Source organism: Canis aureus, chromosome 1 (assembly GCF_053574225.1).
Source record: "Canis aureus isolate CA01 chromosome 1, VMU_Caureus_v.1.0, whole genome shotgun sequence".
Lineage (NCBI taxonomy): Eukaryota > Metazoa > Chordata > Mammalia > Carnivora > Canidae > Canis > Canis aureus.
In genome coordinates, this window is record NC_135611.1 from 47,206,240 (window position 1) to 47,226,417 (window position 20,178).

Here is a 20,178-nt window from a genome sequence, read left to right on the forward strand (position 1 = left end):
ATATGTGGCTCCTTCTTCTATGGGTTCTGTCACACTTGGGACATCTTGAGAATTTCCTCATTCCATTAATGGCTCAGAAATACCCAAGTCAGGCACACATCCACTGTGCTGATTATCCATACATTTTTAGAACCCAGCGGCACACCAACAGTTGGCATTATCTTGGGTAAGGATTTAGGAAAATCTAACCCTACTTTGAATGAACATTTGCGCTATTAGATATGAAAGGGTTTGTCTTCTCAGGCTCAGGCCAGCTCTTTAAAGCTGTTAGGTTAGCATCTGACCAGGTTGCTATGGTTTGTTCCCACTGCAGGGTGTACAGGTAGGGGAGAATGTTACTTTTTATTTATTTTTTTACTGCTTTTTTTTTTGTGTATGTGTTGGGGTTTGTTCACAATGAAGAAATTGTATTAGCAGTCTGCTCACAGCTGCTCTTCCACCCTCTAAACCCTAATGCAGGACCAAATAACATTAAGTACTGTATGTTCACATTCAGGCACTTCAGATAGACTCTTAATTGTCACCACTAAGCTGGAACCTGAGCAGATTCTGTATGTGAAGTTGTGAAGTATCTGCTTTGGTATATATTAAAGTGCCCTTTCTTGAAGCAAATAAACTAGAAGACACTGACAGAAAGATACCAAACTCAAAGTAATTTGTGGATTTTCTAACTCATTTAAATTAACACAAGATGGGATCCCTGGGTGGCGCAGTGGTTTAGTGCCTGCCTTTGGCCCAGGGCGCGATCCTGGAGACCCGGGATCGACTCCCACGTCAGGCTCCTGGTGCATGGAGCCTGCTTCTCCCTCTGCCTATGTCTCTGCCTCTCTCTCTCTGTGTGTGACTATCATAAATAAATAAAAATTAAAAAAAAATAAATTAACACAAGATGAGGACATTTGAGGAATATATGGATTATTGAAGACTCACTTTTTCACCCACACTACTGCCATTAGACCTTATACAGGTATTCAAAGTTCACTGAAGAAAATGACTAGTAATATCCCTGCTGCTTGAATTGCACAGCTGCACTGTCTTACCACACATTAGTTCAGGTACTTAGAAAAGATGTTCCAGGGTTACCACTGATAGGGAATCCAACTACACAACTCACCAGTGTCATCTGACAAAATCATACTTGTCATTTATCTTGGCAGAAGAAAAGATCATAGCTGGTACTTTATGTTTCAGAAATTAAAGAAATAACTTATATGAATACGGCCCCAGAGTTAGAAGTTATAGTACTCTTACCAGCGGAATTGGCAGGATTGAAAACCATGCTTTACTAAAACCAGAAACCACCCTTACTGCTCCTTCCGGGCCACTTGGGAATAGTCCAAAATGTAAGAATATAAGAAATATGTCCTCCAGAAGAGCTATAAAGTCAGACTGTGGCAGGTAAAACCCATACTTTGCTTTAAAGATTTGAGGAAGAGCTGATTTCCATAACATGAAGTAAGTATGAGGAGACTTCAGAATAAAACATCCTAATATCTTAGTTTTGGATGCAGTAGAATTGAATAATAGAGGGACATGCAGGATGAAATTGATCTTGGTCGTGACATATTGGTAATTGGTACGAGTAATTTCTACAATGTAGTGTTTTGTTTTTAACTCCTCACTACGCTTAGTGTTACCTCCAGAAATTCCTGAAGAATAGAATAACTCAACTCCTAATTGTTAAAAATGATGAAATATATATTGATTTTGTAGCAGCTTTCCAGGGAAAGAACTTGATCATAGTAGGGTTATTAGTACAGTGTCAGGAAGTACTTCCTATCTCTTCTCAAAATTCCACAACAACCACAGTTAGCAATTTAATTCATGTGAATTCACAGACCCTACTTTTTTCTAACAATAAACCTTTCTGACCCTTAATTTCAAAGAATTTATGAATAGGACCCAAGTGTTTGCTACAAACACCCCATGATTCGCCATGTCTCTTACACATCTTTGTTGAGGAAGGTTGGACAACAAAATTGCCCAGGCTTCTGTAGTTCAATATGCCATTTCATGTTACTTTTAAGAAGCCAATCCCCTTGGATTGCTAGTGCAGGAATATCATATAGAACATTTCCTTCTACATGGTAAGTACTCAGTAGTTTTTTACTTCATTGTTTACACTCAAGTACATTCCTATTTACATTAGACCTTGTAAGACAAATGTGCACTCCAGATGTTCTCTCTTTCACTTTTGCCCAAAGTCAGCTAATGACGTAAAACTGGAACAAGAGAATGGATTCCTGGCAAAATTGACATCAAGTAATATCTGTCATTCAAACTCCAGTTTTGCCATGTTGATTAATTATATGACTATTCCATCTTAGATAACTAAAACCTTTCTAGTATTGTTGATTTTTATTTTTTGACTGCAATAGTGTGAACAGAAGAAACACTTTTTTCTGGCCACTACAACTTTTGAAAAATGGGATTTCTGGGTTTTCTGGTTTTTTGTTTTTTGTTTTTGTTTTTTTCTTATTAGTATTATATGTTAAGATAGCGCAGTATAACTTGAAAAAGGATGAATGATTTGTTTGCTGTTGTAGTTCAGAATTAGTGTTTTTGTTCTTATTGAATTCCTGTAGTTGTATGTTGTAGTGGCATAGAAAGGAATTAACCCAGGAAGCTTTAGCCTCAGTAAAGGATTTATGTGGAAATACTATTCATCTCATGTTTACTCTCTGCTCACCCAACACAACAGTGATAGAGTATAACTTACGTGATTGCATCTCACCAGTAGTTTTAATGTTTGTTTATTCTGGTCTGGCCAAAAAGTTGAGAAAATAAAGCTGCAAAAATCACTTAACTAGCAGTTTACCTGCTAAATGCAGGTACCACTTAAATCTTAGAACTGTGCTTGCATTGAGTACTAAGGAAGCCAGGGCATCCTATACTAGATCTGATTTTAAAAGGACATAAACCAAATACTGCTACTGACATTTATTTATGTAATCCTCTTTTTTAAATATGAGGGAGTATGTCAGGTTTATATGTCATTGCTATTGTTATTAAATACCATTTGATGTTTGTTGACTTTTTAAGCAAGTGTCCCTGAAATGTTTTTCTACTGATACTGTCACTTAAAATAGGAGTTCGTAAACTATCACCTCTGGGCCAAATCCAGCTCACCACCTGTCTTTGTAAATAAAGTTTTATTTATACTCTTTTATTTATGTATTATCCATGGTGCTTTTATACTATAACAGCTGATTGAATAGTTAGTTGCAAGAGAGAACATGTGGGCCTGCAAAGCCTGAAATATTTACTATCTGGCAATTTACAGAAAAAGTTTGCCCATCCATGATCTACAATAATAAAACTATGTGATTACTGATAACTAAAGGTTTAGTTAACTACTAGTCTAGGTTTGGAGTAATCTGTCGCACCTTTATTCGACAAATATTTATTGAATGCTTACCGTATGTCTGGTTCAGCAGACATAGCATGGAACAAAACAGACAATTCTCTGTATAGTAAGAACTTGGAATTTTAGTGAGATGAGACAAACAGTAAACAGTAAAATAAGAATTTAGGTGATGAGCGCTAGGACTCTGTCACCTGTAAGAAAGAAAGAACTTAGCACTTGTTAATACTGACTGTCCCACCATCTTACTCTGTGAACTATACTAAGCTATAATATATTCATGCTTCAGTCAAAACACTGTAAGTTATACATTACTGGATGTTTGCTTACTTATAAAACATGCATATTAGCCTCTTTTTGCCCAATTCTGTTACATACTGAAATCCCAATGTTTTCTTACCAAAAATGTGTAGTTTGATGATTATCTTGATCCAGCCCTAAAAAGCTCTTTTTAATTAGAAAAATTTCCCTCAAAATCTATCCTAGTGTAAAAACTACCAAGGAAAGTATTAGCAAGCAAAATTCAACAGTACATTAAGAAAATAATGCACCATGACTAAGTGAAGATTCCAGGAATGCAAGGTTAGTTCAGTATAACTGCACTAATATTATATGCAATGGAAATAAATTTGCAGAAAAATATCTCCTTTAATATAATTCAATACCCAATCATGATAAGAACATGCAAGGAAATAGCAGTTGAGGAGTACTTTCTCAATATGGTAAAATGTGTATGCCTTATTTTAAAAACCAATATCTTATGATATACTGGGGAATCATTAAAGACATTTCTGCAAGCAAGGCACTGTCTCTGTTATTACTGTTTCTGCTACCACTCAATAATGTCTGGAAATAGCGCAGTTAGACAAGAGAATTCCAAGGCATAAAACAGGTATAGAAGAAATAAAAAATTGTCTCTATCTCAGATGATGTAATAGTAAACCTGGAAAACCTGAGAGAATCAATGGTAAATTAACTCAAATTGTAAAAGAATTCAATGTTGTAGCAGTATATAAAATTAACATACATAAAGCAGTAGCTTGTAACATTATGTGTCAACTATACTTCAATTAAAAAAAAAAAAAAAAGAGTTGGCTGGGATGATGGCAAAGTAGGAGGACCTTAAGCTCACCTTGTCCCAGAAATACAACTAGATAACACCTCTATCAGCATAAAGAACCCAGGAGACAAACTGAAGACTGACAAGACAGACTACACAACTGAAGGCAGGAAGAGGCCACACTGAAGAAGGTGGGAAGAGTGAAGCCAGGATCTGGGACCATGGCCCTCCTCTGTGGGGAGGGAGTCCATGGTGCAGAGAAGGGCAGAATAGACTTTCACACTGAGGAGTCCACAAATAGGGAGGATGAATCTCCATAATATTTGCCTTTGAAAAAGAGATGGCTAAATTTTATGAGTTCTGAAAATCAGCCAGACTTAAAACATGGAATTTTAAGTCAGCTGGCTCAGCCCTGGGAAAGCCTGGAGAACATTAGGAAGTAGAGTCCCACCCTTAAGGAGACAGCAGGACAAACAGCCTGTGAAGATAGAGCATAGGACCAGCAGTTTGAAAAACACTGGGGGCAGATGGGAGACAGTGATTTGCTTATCTCAGAGTGTGCCCAGAGAGAGAGGGATCACAGGGTGACCTCTCCAGGCACGAAGGAGTAGGCAGGCACCATTTCTCATCCATGTTCCCAGCATAAGCAGTGGCCCACCTGCAATAACCATCCCAACGCTGACACTTTTTCCTAACTTGCTTGCACCAAGCCCCGCCCCACTGCACTTCCATAGATCTGCCTTTCCCAGTTAGGCTCCTCTGACTCCCCTCATTATGGACCCCTCCCCCCAGAAGACTAGTGCCAACCCTGCCAATACCACAACTCCCGACTTGCACACTATACAGTACTTCAGTTCCAGTAGGGGCAGGCATCATTCTGCATACAGACCACACACCTTGTTGCCCACAATGTGCAAAGAGAGCCTCTACAGACAACTGAGCTAAAGGAAAAAGAGGCCAACAGTCAAGAGCATAGCACAGGCAACACAGATGGGAGATATTCCTTGAAGTGCCAGACCCTGGGGAACAGGAGATAATGCACTGCAGGACACTACAGGACCTCTTCCTCATAAGGCTATGTTATGTTAAGAACGAGACAAGTAGCTGACTTTTCCAAACACACAGAAACAGATACAGAAAGTAAGACAAAATGAAGAGACCAAGATACATCATCCAAATGAAAGAATAGGACCAAACCAAACCATAGCAAGAGAGCAAAGCAAAATGCAGAAGTAATATGCCTGATAGAGAATTTAAAGCAGTCCTCATAAAGACCAGAGGAAAGAGTGGAGGACATCACTGAGACTCTTAACACAGAGATATAAAAAAGAGCCAATTTAAACTAAGAATAAATGAAATTAAAAATAAACTTGATGGAATAAATAGCAGGCTGGATGAAGCAGAGGATCAAATTAGCAACCTGGAAGACATTGTAATGGAAAGTAACCACACTGACCAAAGGAAAGGAAAGAAAATTATGCAAAATGAAAATAGTCTTAGGGAACTGAATGACTCCATCAGGCATTTTAGGGATGTCAGAAGAAGAAGAGAGAGATAAGGGGGCAGAAAATTTATTTGAATAAACTTCCTTAATCTAGGGAAGAAACAGAGCTCCAGATCCAGGACACACAGAGATGCCCCAAAAATCCAACCCAAGGAGGTCTACACAACAACATATAGTAACTAAAATGGCAAAAAAGTAGCAATAAAATTTTAAAGCAGCAAGAGCAAAGAAGAAAGTTACATATAAGGGAAACCCCATTAGGCTATCAGTGGGTTTTTCAGCAGAAAGTTTGCAGGCTAGAATGGAGTGGCATGATATTTTCAAAATGCTGAAAGGGAAAAAATCTGCAGCCATGAATACTCTTATCCATCAGGTCTATCATTCAGAATAGGAGAGATAAAGAGTTTCTCAGACAAAAACTAAGAGACTTCATGACTGCTAAACCAGCCCTACAAGAGCTATTAATGGGAACTATTTGAGTGGAAAAGAAGTCCATAAGTGAGAGTATGAAAAGTGAACAACACAAAAGCAGTAAAAAAAAAAATCTATAAAAATCAAGGGATTCATAAAATAAAAGGATGTAATATGATACCATATACCTAAAATGTGAAAGCCAGGGCAGTAAAGAACGAGTTCAAATTTAAGTGACCATCAACTTAATATAGACTGCTGTATGCAGAAGATATTATATACAAACATAATGTAACCACAAATAAAAAACCAGTAATAGATATGCAAAAACTGAAAATAATTAAGTATATTGAGGTGCCTGATTAACTCAGTTGGATAAACATCTGTCTTTGGCTCAGTAAAGAAAGCCAACAAACCATGAAAGAGCAAGAGAAGAAAGGATCAAACAAATCTGTAGAAACAGCCACAAAACAAGTAACAAAATGGCAATAAATACATATCTAGCAATAATTACTTTGACTATAAATGGATTAAATGCTCTAATCAAAAGACACAGGGTGACAGACTGAATAAAAAAATAAGACCCATCTATATGGTCCCTACAAGAGATTATTTTAGACCAAAAGACACCTGTACATTGAAAGTGAGGAGATAGAGAGACATTTATCATGCAGATGGATGCCAAAAGAAAGCCAGAATAGCGATACTTACATCAGACAAAATAGACTTGAAAATAAAGATGGTAACAAGAAGCAGAACCAAAAAAGGACATTTACATAATAATAAAGGGGATCATCCAACAAGAGGATATAAAATTGCAGACATTTTTGAACCCAACATGGGAGCACCCAAATACATAACACAGTTAATAACAAACATAAAAGAAATAATAGTAATGCAATGCTAGTAAGGGACTCCAACACTCCACTTACATTGATGGACAGATCACCCAACCAGAAAATCAGTAAGAAAACAGTGGCTTTGAATGACACACTCAACCAGATGGATTTAACAGACATATTCAGAACATTCCATCCTTAAAGAGCAGAATGCACATTCTTTTCAAGTGCACAAGTGCACACAGAATGTTTTACAGAATAGACACACATATTAGGCCACAAAACAAATCTCAACAAATTCAAAAAAAATCAAAGTAGTACTGTGTATCTTTTCTGACCACAGCTCTATGAGACTAGAAATCATAAGAAAAATTCTGGCATGAGAACATATACATGGAGATTAAATAACAGGCTATTAAATAATGAATGAGTCAACTAAGAAATCAAGAAATAAAAAATTACATGGATGCAAATGAAAATGAAAACACAATGATCCAAAATCTTTGGAATACAGCAAAAGAGATTGTAAAAGTACCTAATGTAAAAAACAAGCAAAAAAACCCACCCAAACCCAGCAAAATAAAGGAAATAATAGGGATTAAAACAAATAAATGCTACAGAAATTTTAAAAACAAGAAATCAGTGAAACCAGGAGCTAGTTCTTTGAAAGGATCAGCAAAATTGATCAATCTCTAGCTGAACTCATTAAAAAAAGAAGAGTCCCTAAACAAAATTACTAATGAAAGAGGAGAAATAACAGCCAACACCATAGAAACACAACTGTAAAAGAATATTATGAAAACCTATATGCCAACAAATTGAACAACTTAAAAGAAGCAGATAAATTCCTAGAAACATATAGTCTCCAAAAACTAAAACAGGAAGAAATAAAACCTTTGAGCAGACCAATCACCGGCAATGAAATTGAATCAGTAATCAAAAAACTAGCAACAAATAAAAGTCCAGGACCTAATGGCTTCACAGGTAAATTCTACCAAACATTGAAAGAAGAGTTAATACCCATTCTTCTTTATTACAAAACTACAAGAAGATGGAAAACTTCCAAATTTAGTCTATGAGGCCCTGATACCAAAACTAGATAAAGACAGCACAACAGAAGAGAACTACAGGCCAATATCTCTCATGAATATAGATGGAGAAATCCTCAACAAAGTATTAGCCAACCCAACAACATATTTAAAAAACCATATACCACAACCAAGTGGGATTTATTCCTGGGATGCAAATGTGGTCTAGTACTCACAAAACAATCAACATGATATGTCACAACAATAAGAGAAAGGATAAGAGCCATATGATCATTTTAGTAGACACAGAAAATGCATGTAATATGGTACAGCATCCATTTATGATAAAACTCTCAACAAAGTAGGCTGAGAGGGAATATACCTCAACCTAATAAAGTCTTTATTTGAAAAACTGACAGCCAATGTCATACTCAATGGGGTATAAGTAGCTTTTCCCAAGGGTCAGGAACAAATATGTCCACTCTCACCACTTTTATTCAACATGATACTGGAAGTCCTAGCCACAGCAATTAGACAACATACGGAAATAAAAGGCATCAATATTCATAATGAAGAAATAAAATGTTCACTATTTGCAGATAACATACTATATACAGAAAACTCTGCAGACTTCATCAAAAAAACTACTGGAACTGATAAATGAATTCACTGAAGTCACAGGACACAAAATCAATATACAGAAATCTGTTGCATTCCTACACATTAATAATGAAGTAGCAGAAAGCAAAACTAAGAAAACCATTCCATTTATAATTGCACCAAAAACAATAAAATCTAGAAATAAAGTGGTGAAAGACCTAAACTCTGAAAACTATAAAACACTGATGAAGGAAATTAAAGACAAAGCAAAGAATGGAAAGACATTCCATGCTCATGGATTGGAAGAACAAATATCGTTAAAATGTTTATATTACCCAAAGCAATCTACAGATTTAATGCAATCCCTATCAAAATGCCAACAAGCAGTTTTCACATAACTAAAACAATCCTAAAATTTGTATAGAACTGCAAAAGGCTTCAAATAGCCAGAGCAATCTATAAAAAGAAAAATAAAACTGGAGGTGCCACAATTCTAAATGTCAAGTTACAGTAGTAATTAAGTAATAATTAAGCAGTAGTAATTAAGATAGTATGGTATTGGTATAAAAATAGATACATGGATACATGGACAGATTATGGATCAATGTGACAGAGAAGAAAATCTAGAAATAAATCCACAATAATATGGTCAATTAATCTTTGACAAAGGAGGAATGAATATGCAGTGGGGAAAATCATACTATTTTCAGCAAATGGTGTTGGGAAACTGGACAGCCACATGCAAAAGCATGAAGCCAGACAATTATCTTATACCATACTGAAACCATAAAAATCCTTGAAAAGAACACAGGTGCTAATCTCCAACATCGGCCATTAGCAACATTTTCCTAGATGTGTCTCCTCAGGCAAGGGAAATAATAGCAAAAATAAACTATTGGGACATTATCAAAAACTTCCTGTGAAGTGAAGAAAGCAATCAACAGAACTAAAAGGCAACCTACTGAATGGGAGAAGGTATTTGCAAATGATGTATCAGATAAAGGGTTAGCATCCAAAATATACAAAGAACTCTTACAGGGATCCCTGGGTGGTGCAGCGGTTTGGCGCCTGCCTTTGGCCCAGGGCGTGATCCTGGAGACCCGGGATCGAATCCCACGTCGGGCTCCCGGTGCTCCTGGAGACCCGGGATCGAATCCCACGTCAGGCTCCCGGTGCATGGAGCCTGCTTCTCCCTCTGCCTGTGTCTCTGCCTCTCTCTCTCTCTGTGAGACTATCATAAATAAATAAAAATTTAAAAAAAAAAAAAAAACAACAAAAAGAAAACGACTCTTACAGCTCAATATCCCAAAAACAATCCAATTAAAAATGGGCAAAATACATGAACAGACACTTCTCCAAAGAAAACATCCAGATGGCCAATAGACACATGAAAAGAAGCTCAACATCACTCATATCAGGGAAATGCAAATCAAAACTACAATGAGATACCATGCTACACCTGTCAGAATGGCTAAAATCAACACAAGAAATAACAGGTATTGATGAGGATGTGGAGAAACAGGAACCCTCATACATTGTTGGAATGCAAACTTGTGCAGTCACTGTAGAAAACAGTATAGAGGTTCCTCAAAAAATTAGAAATAGAACTGTCATATGATCAAGGAATTGCTACTGGGTATTTACCCCCAAAATACAAAAACACTAATTCAAAGGGATACATGCACCCCTGTGTTTATAGCAGTATTATTTGCAATAGCCAAACTATGGAAGCAGCCCAAATGTCCATCAACAGATGAATGGATAAAGAAGATGTGAATAGTATTCAGCCAAAAAAGAATGAATCCTTGCCACTTACCACAACATGGATACAGCTAGAGAGTATAATGCAGAGAGAAATAAGTTAGAGAAAGACAAAACCATATCTTATTCATATGTGGACTTTAAGAAACAAATGAGCAAAGGAAAAAAAAATGTTCTCTCTTTTTTCCATGAGAGAACCAAGAAACAGATTCTTTTTTTTTTTTTTAAAGATTTTTTTATTTTTTATTTATTCATGAGAGACACAGAGCTAGAGAGAGAGAGGCAGAGACACAGGCAGAGGGAGAAGCAGGTCCCATGCAGGGAGCCGGATGTGAGACTCGATCCTGGGTCTCCAGGATCACACCCCGAGCTGCAGGCGGCACTAAACCGCTGCGCCACCAGGGCTGCCCAAGAAACAGATTCTTAACCACAGAGAACAAACTGATGGTTACCACAGGGGAGGTAAGGAGGTGGGAGAAAATGAGGATAGGGTTTAAAGAATACTCTTATCATAATGAAAAATAAAAGGAACAGCCTTCCTCTACAAAGCAATAAACAGTTAAAAGACATACTGTTAGAGAAAATCCATTTGTAATAGCAACAATGAAGATTAAATGCTCAAAAATAAACATAACATAAAATGCCCAAAACTTTTATGTGCTTGAAAGGAACTAAAGAAGACACGAACAATGAAAGATGTGTCGTCTCCTGTTCTTAAACAGGATGAACTCAGTAGTCATTCATTTTCCTTGAATTAACCTATAATATCATTGCAATCCCAGTAAAAATATAAGCTATTTTATAAGAACAAATTGATACTAAAGTTCATATAGAAAAATAACTATGTTGGAAAAATGAAAAAGTGAGTTGAAGGGTTAGGAACTAGCCTTATTAACATTAAAACATGCTATAGAAGTAGATCTTAAGCTCTGATCACAAAAGATAAAATTTGATCTATATCTCATCACACACAAAAATAAACTGCCAGTAGATTAAAGATGAGACCATTCATGTACTTGAAAACTGAGATAAATTCCTCTTTAACCTGGATCCAGAGAAGAGTTTTTTAACTAGGACACAAAATCCAGAGGCCATAAAAATATCGATACATTTCACTTCTTGTTTTTACAAAAAAAAAAAAAAAAAGTCCCATTGTAAAAATCGAAAGACAACTGACAAAGTAGAAGAAAATATTCACAACTTCTACCACAGAGAAAGAGCTAAAATCCCTGGTAGATAAAGAATTCTTAAAAATTTCAAGACTAAAATGCTAAAAAACCCAGGCTGAAGAATGTGGGAAAGATATGAACAAACAATTAACCAGAAGAGAGATTTTTATCTCTCTCAAAATGAAAAAGTGGTCAAACTCACTCAGAATCAGGAAGGCAAATTAAAAAATCTCATATACTGTTTCTCACATATAAGAATGACATATTTTAAATGACCACATACTTTGTTAAGTTATAGAGAGTTAGACTTGTCCAACATTGCTGATGAGAATTTAAATTGGTTCAGAACTTCATAGAGGGAAATTTACATATTTTTTTGCCCCATCAATCCCACTTCAAGGTAGATCTCACACAAGAAAATACATATGTAAGAGATGGGAAACAACCTAAATACCCATATGTAAGCAAGTGGTTGAATAAACTATGGAATATTCACATAAAGGAGTACCATGTACCTATTCTTCAAATGAAAAATGTTACAAACTTACGGAAAGTACTTTTCAGGACATGCTGTTGAGTAGCAAAGCACAAAAGATATCTAGGATATGCTATCCTTCAACTAAGGAGTAAATAGAATACACTGCTGTCCTTTCATTTATATAAAAAATAAATAGCAAAGATAAGCCAAAACCTAAAAAGATTGTTTATTATAGAGGACAACTGGGAAAGAAGTGGAAAGGGGAAAAGAAAATAGGAGGGGCATGTCTGCATGTATCTTTCTGGATAGCTGTGACTTATGGAACCATAGAAGTGTTTCACATACCCCCAAAATATCAAAACAATTAAAGCCAATCAAGGTGTGAAGGGGAACACAAAATGGATTACAAGTCCTAACAATGGCTCTGTGTTTTTCACAATGATGTTACTGAAATTACTTTGTGTGTATAATAGAATTGAACAAATTGGTAAATGAATTTAGATCATGAGAACTGGGTTTCTTACTATTGTAGAAAGAAATCATAACTAAGGGAAGGCTAAAATATACCCTCCAATTTTGGATTGGAATTTGAGGTATTTGCATAAGCTCATGGTTACACACATAATACCGAAACATACATATGCATATACATATAAGTTAGTGTACATACATATATTTCCTACTTCTGTTCACTGAGACAATCTAGAAGCAATAACATCCCAGAAATAATGAGCGGACCTAGTGCCCAGGTCTTAGTCTGTGAGCATCATCTTCCAGTAAAAAGAAATAGCATTCCTCGGAGAAGTGGTTGATCACAGGTCTGGGTCAGAAAAAATGCAAAATAGCCTGCAGTATCTTATGATTCTAAAAACTAAGGATTTGCAGGAGCTTCTGATGGTCAAAGCTAGAACAACTTAGCAACAAAATAATGTCAATGTTGGATATTACCCATGGAATAAAATAAATATCTATGAGAGTAATAGTTTTTTGTTTTCACAAATTACCACACAGCTTAAAACAACACATACACTATCTCACAATTCCATGGCCAGGCATCCAAGCACAGCCTAGATAGGTCCTCTGCTCAGTGCCGCATAAGGCTGCAAAGTGTCAGATGGTCTGTCTTCTCATCTGGAGGCTAAACTAGGATGAATCTGCTTCCAATCTCTTTCAGATTGTTGGGAAAATTAATTTGAAAAATTAATTTCCTAGGGTTGTAGAAGTGAGGCTCTCAACTTCTGGAGGCTGCCTGTCCTTGCCACGTGGTTCGGTTCATCCTTGCCATGTGGTTCGGTTCATATCACGGGAGCTTACTTCTTCAAGGCCATTGGAAGCACTGGTCTGCTCAGAGAAGCCTGGGTCCTCTTTGAAAGTCAGATCTACACAGCATCATCACCCTTTTGATTATCTCACAGCCAGCCCATTAGGAACTTAAATTATATTTGTAAAATGCCTCTAGCTTTGCCATGGAACATAATTTTAGGAGTGATATTTCATCACTTTTTTTATATTCTTTGGTTAAAGCAAAATCACAGATTTTGTCCTCAATCAAGAGATGGGGATTACACAGGATGTGACTTGCTGGAAGTCGTCCTGTAGTGTGTCTTCTACAGGATAGAAAGAATGGATAGAAAGAAATAGCCTTATAAATACATAAATGGGGAAGAAGAGGTAGTTCTTCCTCACAATAGATTTCCATTAATAGATGCAGAAGGAAAGAAAGAATAAAGAGTCATTATTACAAACTACTATAATAAATGTTAGGGGTCTGTAATGGATGCTGAAGTTAGTGCATGCAAGTTTGAGAGACACGGGATTTGCATAGTCTGAAATATCTTCCCTAAGATACAACTACAAAAGGCAAAATAGTAATTTTATATTGGAGGGACTTACTAGACACCGACCTTTACCAAGTAATCAGGGTAAATAGCACGAGAAATGAAGCCGATCAATGTCATGAACAGTATTCTCCCAAAACGTCAAGGTCATAAAACATAAGGAAAGATTATGTCTTTTATAAAAAGAAAAGGGTATAAAAAAAGAAAAGTCTATAAAAGAAAAGGGTCTTTTATAGACTGGAGGAGACCAGGGAGAAATAGCTAAATGCAATGTGAGATCCTAGAATGGAAGAAAAACAATGGTGAAATTCAAGTAAGATCTTTAGTTAATAGTATGGTACCATGTTAATGCTTCTGGATAATTCTATTATGGTTATATAAGATGTGAACACTAAGGGAGATGGGCTAAGGGATATATAGGAACTCAGTGTACTGCTTTTGTAACTTTTAAGTGTAAAATTAATTAAAAGTTTGTAATAAAAAAATCTTGGTAAAGACTTCTGAGAGTTTTAAGTTGGCAACAGAAGAAATTCAGGTGACGGGGACCCCTGGGTGGCTCGGCAGTTTAGCACCTGCCTTTGGCCCGGGGCACAATCCTGGAGTCCCGGGATCAAGTCCCAAGTCGGGCTCCCTGCATGGAGCCTGCTTCTCCCTTTCCCTGTGTCTCTGCCTCTCTCTCCCTCTATGACTATCATGAATAAATAAATAAAATTAAAAAAAAGAGATTCAGGTGACTTATTAATCCTTCATTTTTATTTTGTTGCACCAAGATTTTGCACAATATTGTGTACAGGGTCATTGGAGAATAAATATGTAGCTGTAAAGTGGTGGGATTTATTCTAACTCAGCATAGTTTTTTCCAGTTGTAATGTTTTTTCCATTGTGTTTGCATCATAATAGACATAGACAAGGGGGAAATGGCTTTCTTTCAAAATTCTGTTTTAATGCTAAAGCCTTCCCATAAAGTTTGTTTGTTCACTATGCATGGCAATATTCTCCTTTAAAATAATTACCAAATTTTGTTTAAAAAGCTTTACTTACAAGAAACATATGTCCTATAAAAATCTATGGTTTTGAGGGTATTTACTGAATTCATTTGGTTCAGGGAGCTCTGAGTTGTCTTCTTTATACGGACCATGGACACAAATCCTATGTTATATTTCTCAGACATATTTTCTGATTCATTGTCTACTATGACTGTGCTTCTACCTATACATACTGAGGATGAAGTTATTTCTTGGCAACTATGAAACGATTGGTGGAAAGATAGGGGGTAAAAGCACTTGGAGAACATAAAGCAGTTTGCTCTAATCTGTCTTTACCATGAAAAGGCTCTTGTTCGTTTCTTTAAAGGATAGATTTAATAATAAATTTTCTCATTGCTGTAAAGGGGTGTTGTCTTAGGATTGCACCAGACAGGCAGTAGTGCTGCTTGGATATGGCAGTATTTTATGAATTCATGAGATGGGTTTCTTACGGCCTTTTTTATTTTTACTTGATATATTGTACATGAGAGCAGTGCCTTGGGCGTGCATAGTGTAAGTAGTGGTGTCCTGTATTAACGTAGAATTACTGTTTGTTATGCTGTCACGAGGCTCTGAATTTGGTCTGTCATACAGAAACAATCATTATAATGTAAGCACTTACTGTCTTAGCACAGCTGATTCCCCACTGACATTTTAAAAAGTCAGGATTTGGCTGCAGAGTGCTTTCCATTTCTAAATGGGCTGCAGATTGGGAGCCTAAGGGCATTTCATAGGGAGCACATGACCCTGAGTAGACACAGCAACTTTTGTGTGTCCACTGCGAAGCTGATGACTAGTGCTTATCCTTGAAATTGTTTTCAGCCAGAATATTGTTTTGTTTTTTTTTTTTTTACTTTACGTGTAATTATTTGGTGCTAACACTAATTTACTACAAATGTCTGGGAGTAAAATGAATGGCTGGATAGAGGCTGGACCGTTTGTCTCCGTGTTTGATACACTAGATGTGGCTATAACTTAAGAGCTACTCTTGGTGGTTTCACAGCGCCACATTTCTTTTTTTTTTTTTTAAATATATATATTTTTTAATTTTTATTTATTTATGATAGTCACAGAGAGAGAGAGAGAGAGAGAGAGAGAGGCAGAGACACAGGCAGAGGGAGAAGCAGGCTCCATGCACCGGGAGCCCGATGTGGGATTCGATCCTGGGTCTCCAGGATCGCGCCCTGGGCCGAAGGCAGGCGCCAAACCGCTGCGCCACCCAGGGATCCCCCACAGCGCCACATTTCAGAGGTTTCACATACATTCTCTTTTCTAAAAGTGAGAAGCTTAAACTCCCAAAAACAATTTCAGGATTTTTTTATCATTATATTTTAACAACTATGTGTATGTATTATCTAAATGGAAAATCATCTTCCTGCCTCTCTGGCTGTCACAGATACAACCTTTATTAGAATTAGTAATGAGTGACAGTCCTGAGAGACTCAGGGGACCCTGCTCCTCCTGGTCAGTAGTCAGGCTGCTTGGCCTAACAGAGATACCATTGGTTAGAAACATGAGAGGGTAGAAGTTCAGGGTAAATCACCAGAATCTGCAGCATGACCTTCACCGAGTGAACTGGTGGTAATCTTCAATACATGAGTTTCCTTCTCTACTCAGTTGTGATTCTTGCAGCAGTATACAGAACTGTAGAGAAGTAGGTCCTGTGATGTCAAAGCAGTTAGCTTGACCTAGCAATATCATAGACTGTGGTAACCCAAGAGCTATGCGGGGAGACCTGTATATGCTTGCACGTATGTGTGTGCACACCATGTAGATGTGTCTATTTGTATATTTTAGTCTTTCAGTTTATTTTAACAAAGGAGGAGATTAGAAGATAAAACAGCAGGGTATTCATGCCCTGAGAGCTAGCCCCTTGAGGATTGTGCTAAATTCAACTGCCTTCTTCAATAATATCCTTAGTCAAAATGTATCTAAACCTCTGAGCCCAAAAGTGAGTGGAGAACTCAGGTACTCTGGTGATTCTTAAGTTTCAAAATCCCTTCTCCTGCCTTTACATGACTCATTGTCTCCGTTTAATTAATAAAAATAATAAGTATCTTTTCCCTTAATTCATATTCTCAGATTAAGAGCCATTAAATAACAAAGTTGTATTATTATTATGCTAATGAAGGGATTAAAGATTCCTGTCTCAGGGAGCTTACACTAAAGTTTGAAAAAACAACTTAGTACACATTAAATAAATGGAAATCAAATAGATGTTAATAGATGCTGTTGCTTTATTAGAAATAAAGATCAAAAGAGGTACAGAATAATATGTCTCTCTTTAGTGCTAATATATATATTTTATAGTATGTTTTTTTATTCTTTTTTAAAGATTTATTTATTAGAGAGAGAGAGAGAGGCAGAGGGAGAAGCAGACTCCATGCAGGGAGCCTGATGTGGGACTCGATCCCGGGTATCTAGGATCACTCCCTGGGCTGAAGTTGGTGCTAAATCGCTAAGCCACCAGGGCTACCCTATAGTATATTTTACATTTTTTTCATGGAGGTCATCTGTGTTTATGTTATATCTCTGATTAATTATAAAGATTCTTTTTAGAAATTGGTTGATATTTCTACATTGAATAAATATTACCAACGAAAACTTGTTGGCCATTATGCATGCCTGGCCACTTAGAAACTAGTTTAAACTCAGGAGGGGGAGTTCAGTTTACTAATCTTAGATTTTGTTAAATGCATTAAAACATATGTCAGATTTCTGCTGCTAATTTATTTGTGAGTTTGGGAACTCCTTCAGCAAGAAATGAAACTTCTCAGGGGGTCATTTGCTGAAAATGATTATCTATGTTTCTTCCTCATTTTACCAGAAAGGGGCAATATATATAGCATGCGATATCTTTTTCTATATGGGGCCATTCCTTTGGTAATCATTAAGATTTATAAATGAAACTGTGTCTTGATTTTACACAATTGCAATATTAACGTAGATGGTTCCCCATCCCCACTTCCCTTCCTGTTTTACAGGCAGTCAGATGCCTCCTCAGCCACCTGGGAGCCAGTCAGAATCCAGTTCCCATCCTGCCTTGAGCCAGTCACCAATGCCACAGGAAAGAGGTTAGTCTTCAGTTCCTATCTTCTATATCTTTGTGTTTTCAGTATGTAAGGCTTACATGAATTTGGTCACCTGTGCGTCTCCTTATAGATGATTCTTAAAGAATACTCTGTTTCTTCATCAGATGAACAAAATAAAAACATACATACAACCACAAATATGGAAAAGAAGGATGCTTTCTTGCAGATTAGGTGACGTTTTACCAAACGTAGTTCAAGACCCAATGAGTATAAATGTCCACATAGCACCATGAAGCATAGTTTATACATGACTGTAGCCTGACAATTGATCTAGCTGTGTAAAAGTGACTATTAATGATGCAACTTGGATATTGGTCCTAATGAAGTAAAATGTTAGAGTGTGTGTATGTTTAACCATTTTGATTAATAATTTATCCCAGGATACTTAAACAGTAAAGATTTAAACACATAGTAAGACCTTGTATTATATCATTATAATATCTTAGAACCTAGAGCCAACCTGAGAGATTGTAGAGTCCACTCACCTCAGTTTACAAATAAAGAAACTGAGGACCAGAGAGGTTCCATAGGACTTTCTCATTCTCAGAGGCTAGTCAGTGCCAGAGCCAGAAGAAAGAAGACTTTCTTTTCCTGAAGCCCGTGAACATGTAGATTGTCCCACATCTGTCCGCTTTGATCTTCAGCTCATTCGGGCATGTTGACCCCACATATTATTGCCTTGGCTGAGACCTTTGGCCTTCATTTGTTTAGCTCTGTCTACTTCTCTCCTTCTGTAGTGAAGCTACTTTTATTGGTGGTGATTTAATTCAGAATAGTGTGGACCAGGGTTTACACGCCTACTGCACCACCTGGTGCTGTGCCAAGGGACCTCCTACTGCCCGTGACTGGAGGCTCACCCCTCCCGCCCAGGGAGCATGCCACTTTCAGTCTTCCTCCCCCATGCTCACCCAGAAGACAGAAGTGCTGGCTTGGTAGCTGCTATTTAAAGGTTCCCAACTCCTCATGTTTATAATTATTCCTGTATGAGTTGTACAGATGACGATTTGCTTCTCATTAGAATTATAAGATTTCAGTTATTTCATGTTTAATAACTCAGCACCTCGTTATTTAGAAAGTAATGCCAATAAAAAGATGGGTTAGCCCTAGCTACATATCATTTGTGTTGAAATGAATGTTTAGTAGGAATAAAATGAGATATTTATTTTCTAATATCTCTACATATTTAACTTTTTATTATACTTTAATATATAGCTAGCACATTAATTCCTTTATTGAAATACTACAAATATGTCTTAATAATGGGATAGTTAATGGTTTTCAAACTTCAGAGTGTATGAGAATTACCTGGAGAACGGTTAAAAGAGATTTCTGAGCCACATCCCCAGATTTTTGACTCAGTAGGGCTTGTGGTAGGCCGCTTAAAATCTGCATTTTGGACAAGTTCCCACCTATTGCTGATCCTGCTGATCAGAGGACTATACTTTGAGAACCACTGCCTTATAAAGATACCATAATATGCTCTTATAATTGTGTGGTCTGTACATCTTTTTCTCTAAACTTTCCACCGTAACCCCCTGTGAACCAGTCTGGTACCTTACATCCTTTTTCTGTGTTAACTCGTTGGGCTTCTGGTCATCTGGAAGACAGTTCAAAGTTCATGGAGAGCGTACTAGCACCATACAGGGAGGAATTCTCTCCAAACTCCTTGAGCTACATTGTGTTGCTGGGTCAGGGAAGTGGAAAAAATAAAGGATCAGAGTAATTGTCTTGCACTGAAAACCTGCTCAGGCCAGACCCAGAACTAAGATGAAGAAACTATTTGGCATTCCCTTAATCCTCACTATAATCCTGTAACACCATTCCCATCAGTGGAGTCCTGCTTCTTGGGCAAGCATTCAAGGACAAGAGGTTCCTTATTTGGAAACCCTGCAATTCTAATCTTTATTGCTAAGAATCTTTAAAAGAGAGAAACCTCTCCTAGATCTTCCAGCAGCATGTCCCGCAACCTCTTCCAACTGATACATGTTTAAGAAATTTGAAAATGTAGA

The 20,178-nt window shown here is 37.0% G+C and overlaps 1 protein-coding gene across 12 annotated transcripts in view; it reads left to right on the plus strand.

The window, feature by feature from the left end:
• Positions 1-20,178, plus strand: part of ARID1B (AT-rich interaction domain 1B) — a 436,905-nt gene that overhangs the window by 324,938 nt on the left and 91,789 nt on the right. For all 12 annotated transcript variants that reach the window (XM_077898153.1, XM_077898062.1, XM_077898100.1 and 9 more), the window contains one exon: positions 18,062-18,151. In XM_077898153.1, coding sequence (XP_077754279.1) covers positions 18,062-18,151 — 90 coding nt within the window. The remainder of the gene's footprint in view (positions 1-18,061; positions 18,152-20,178) is intronic.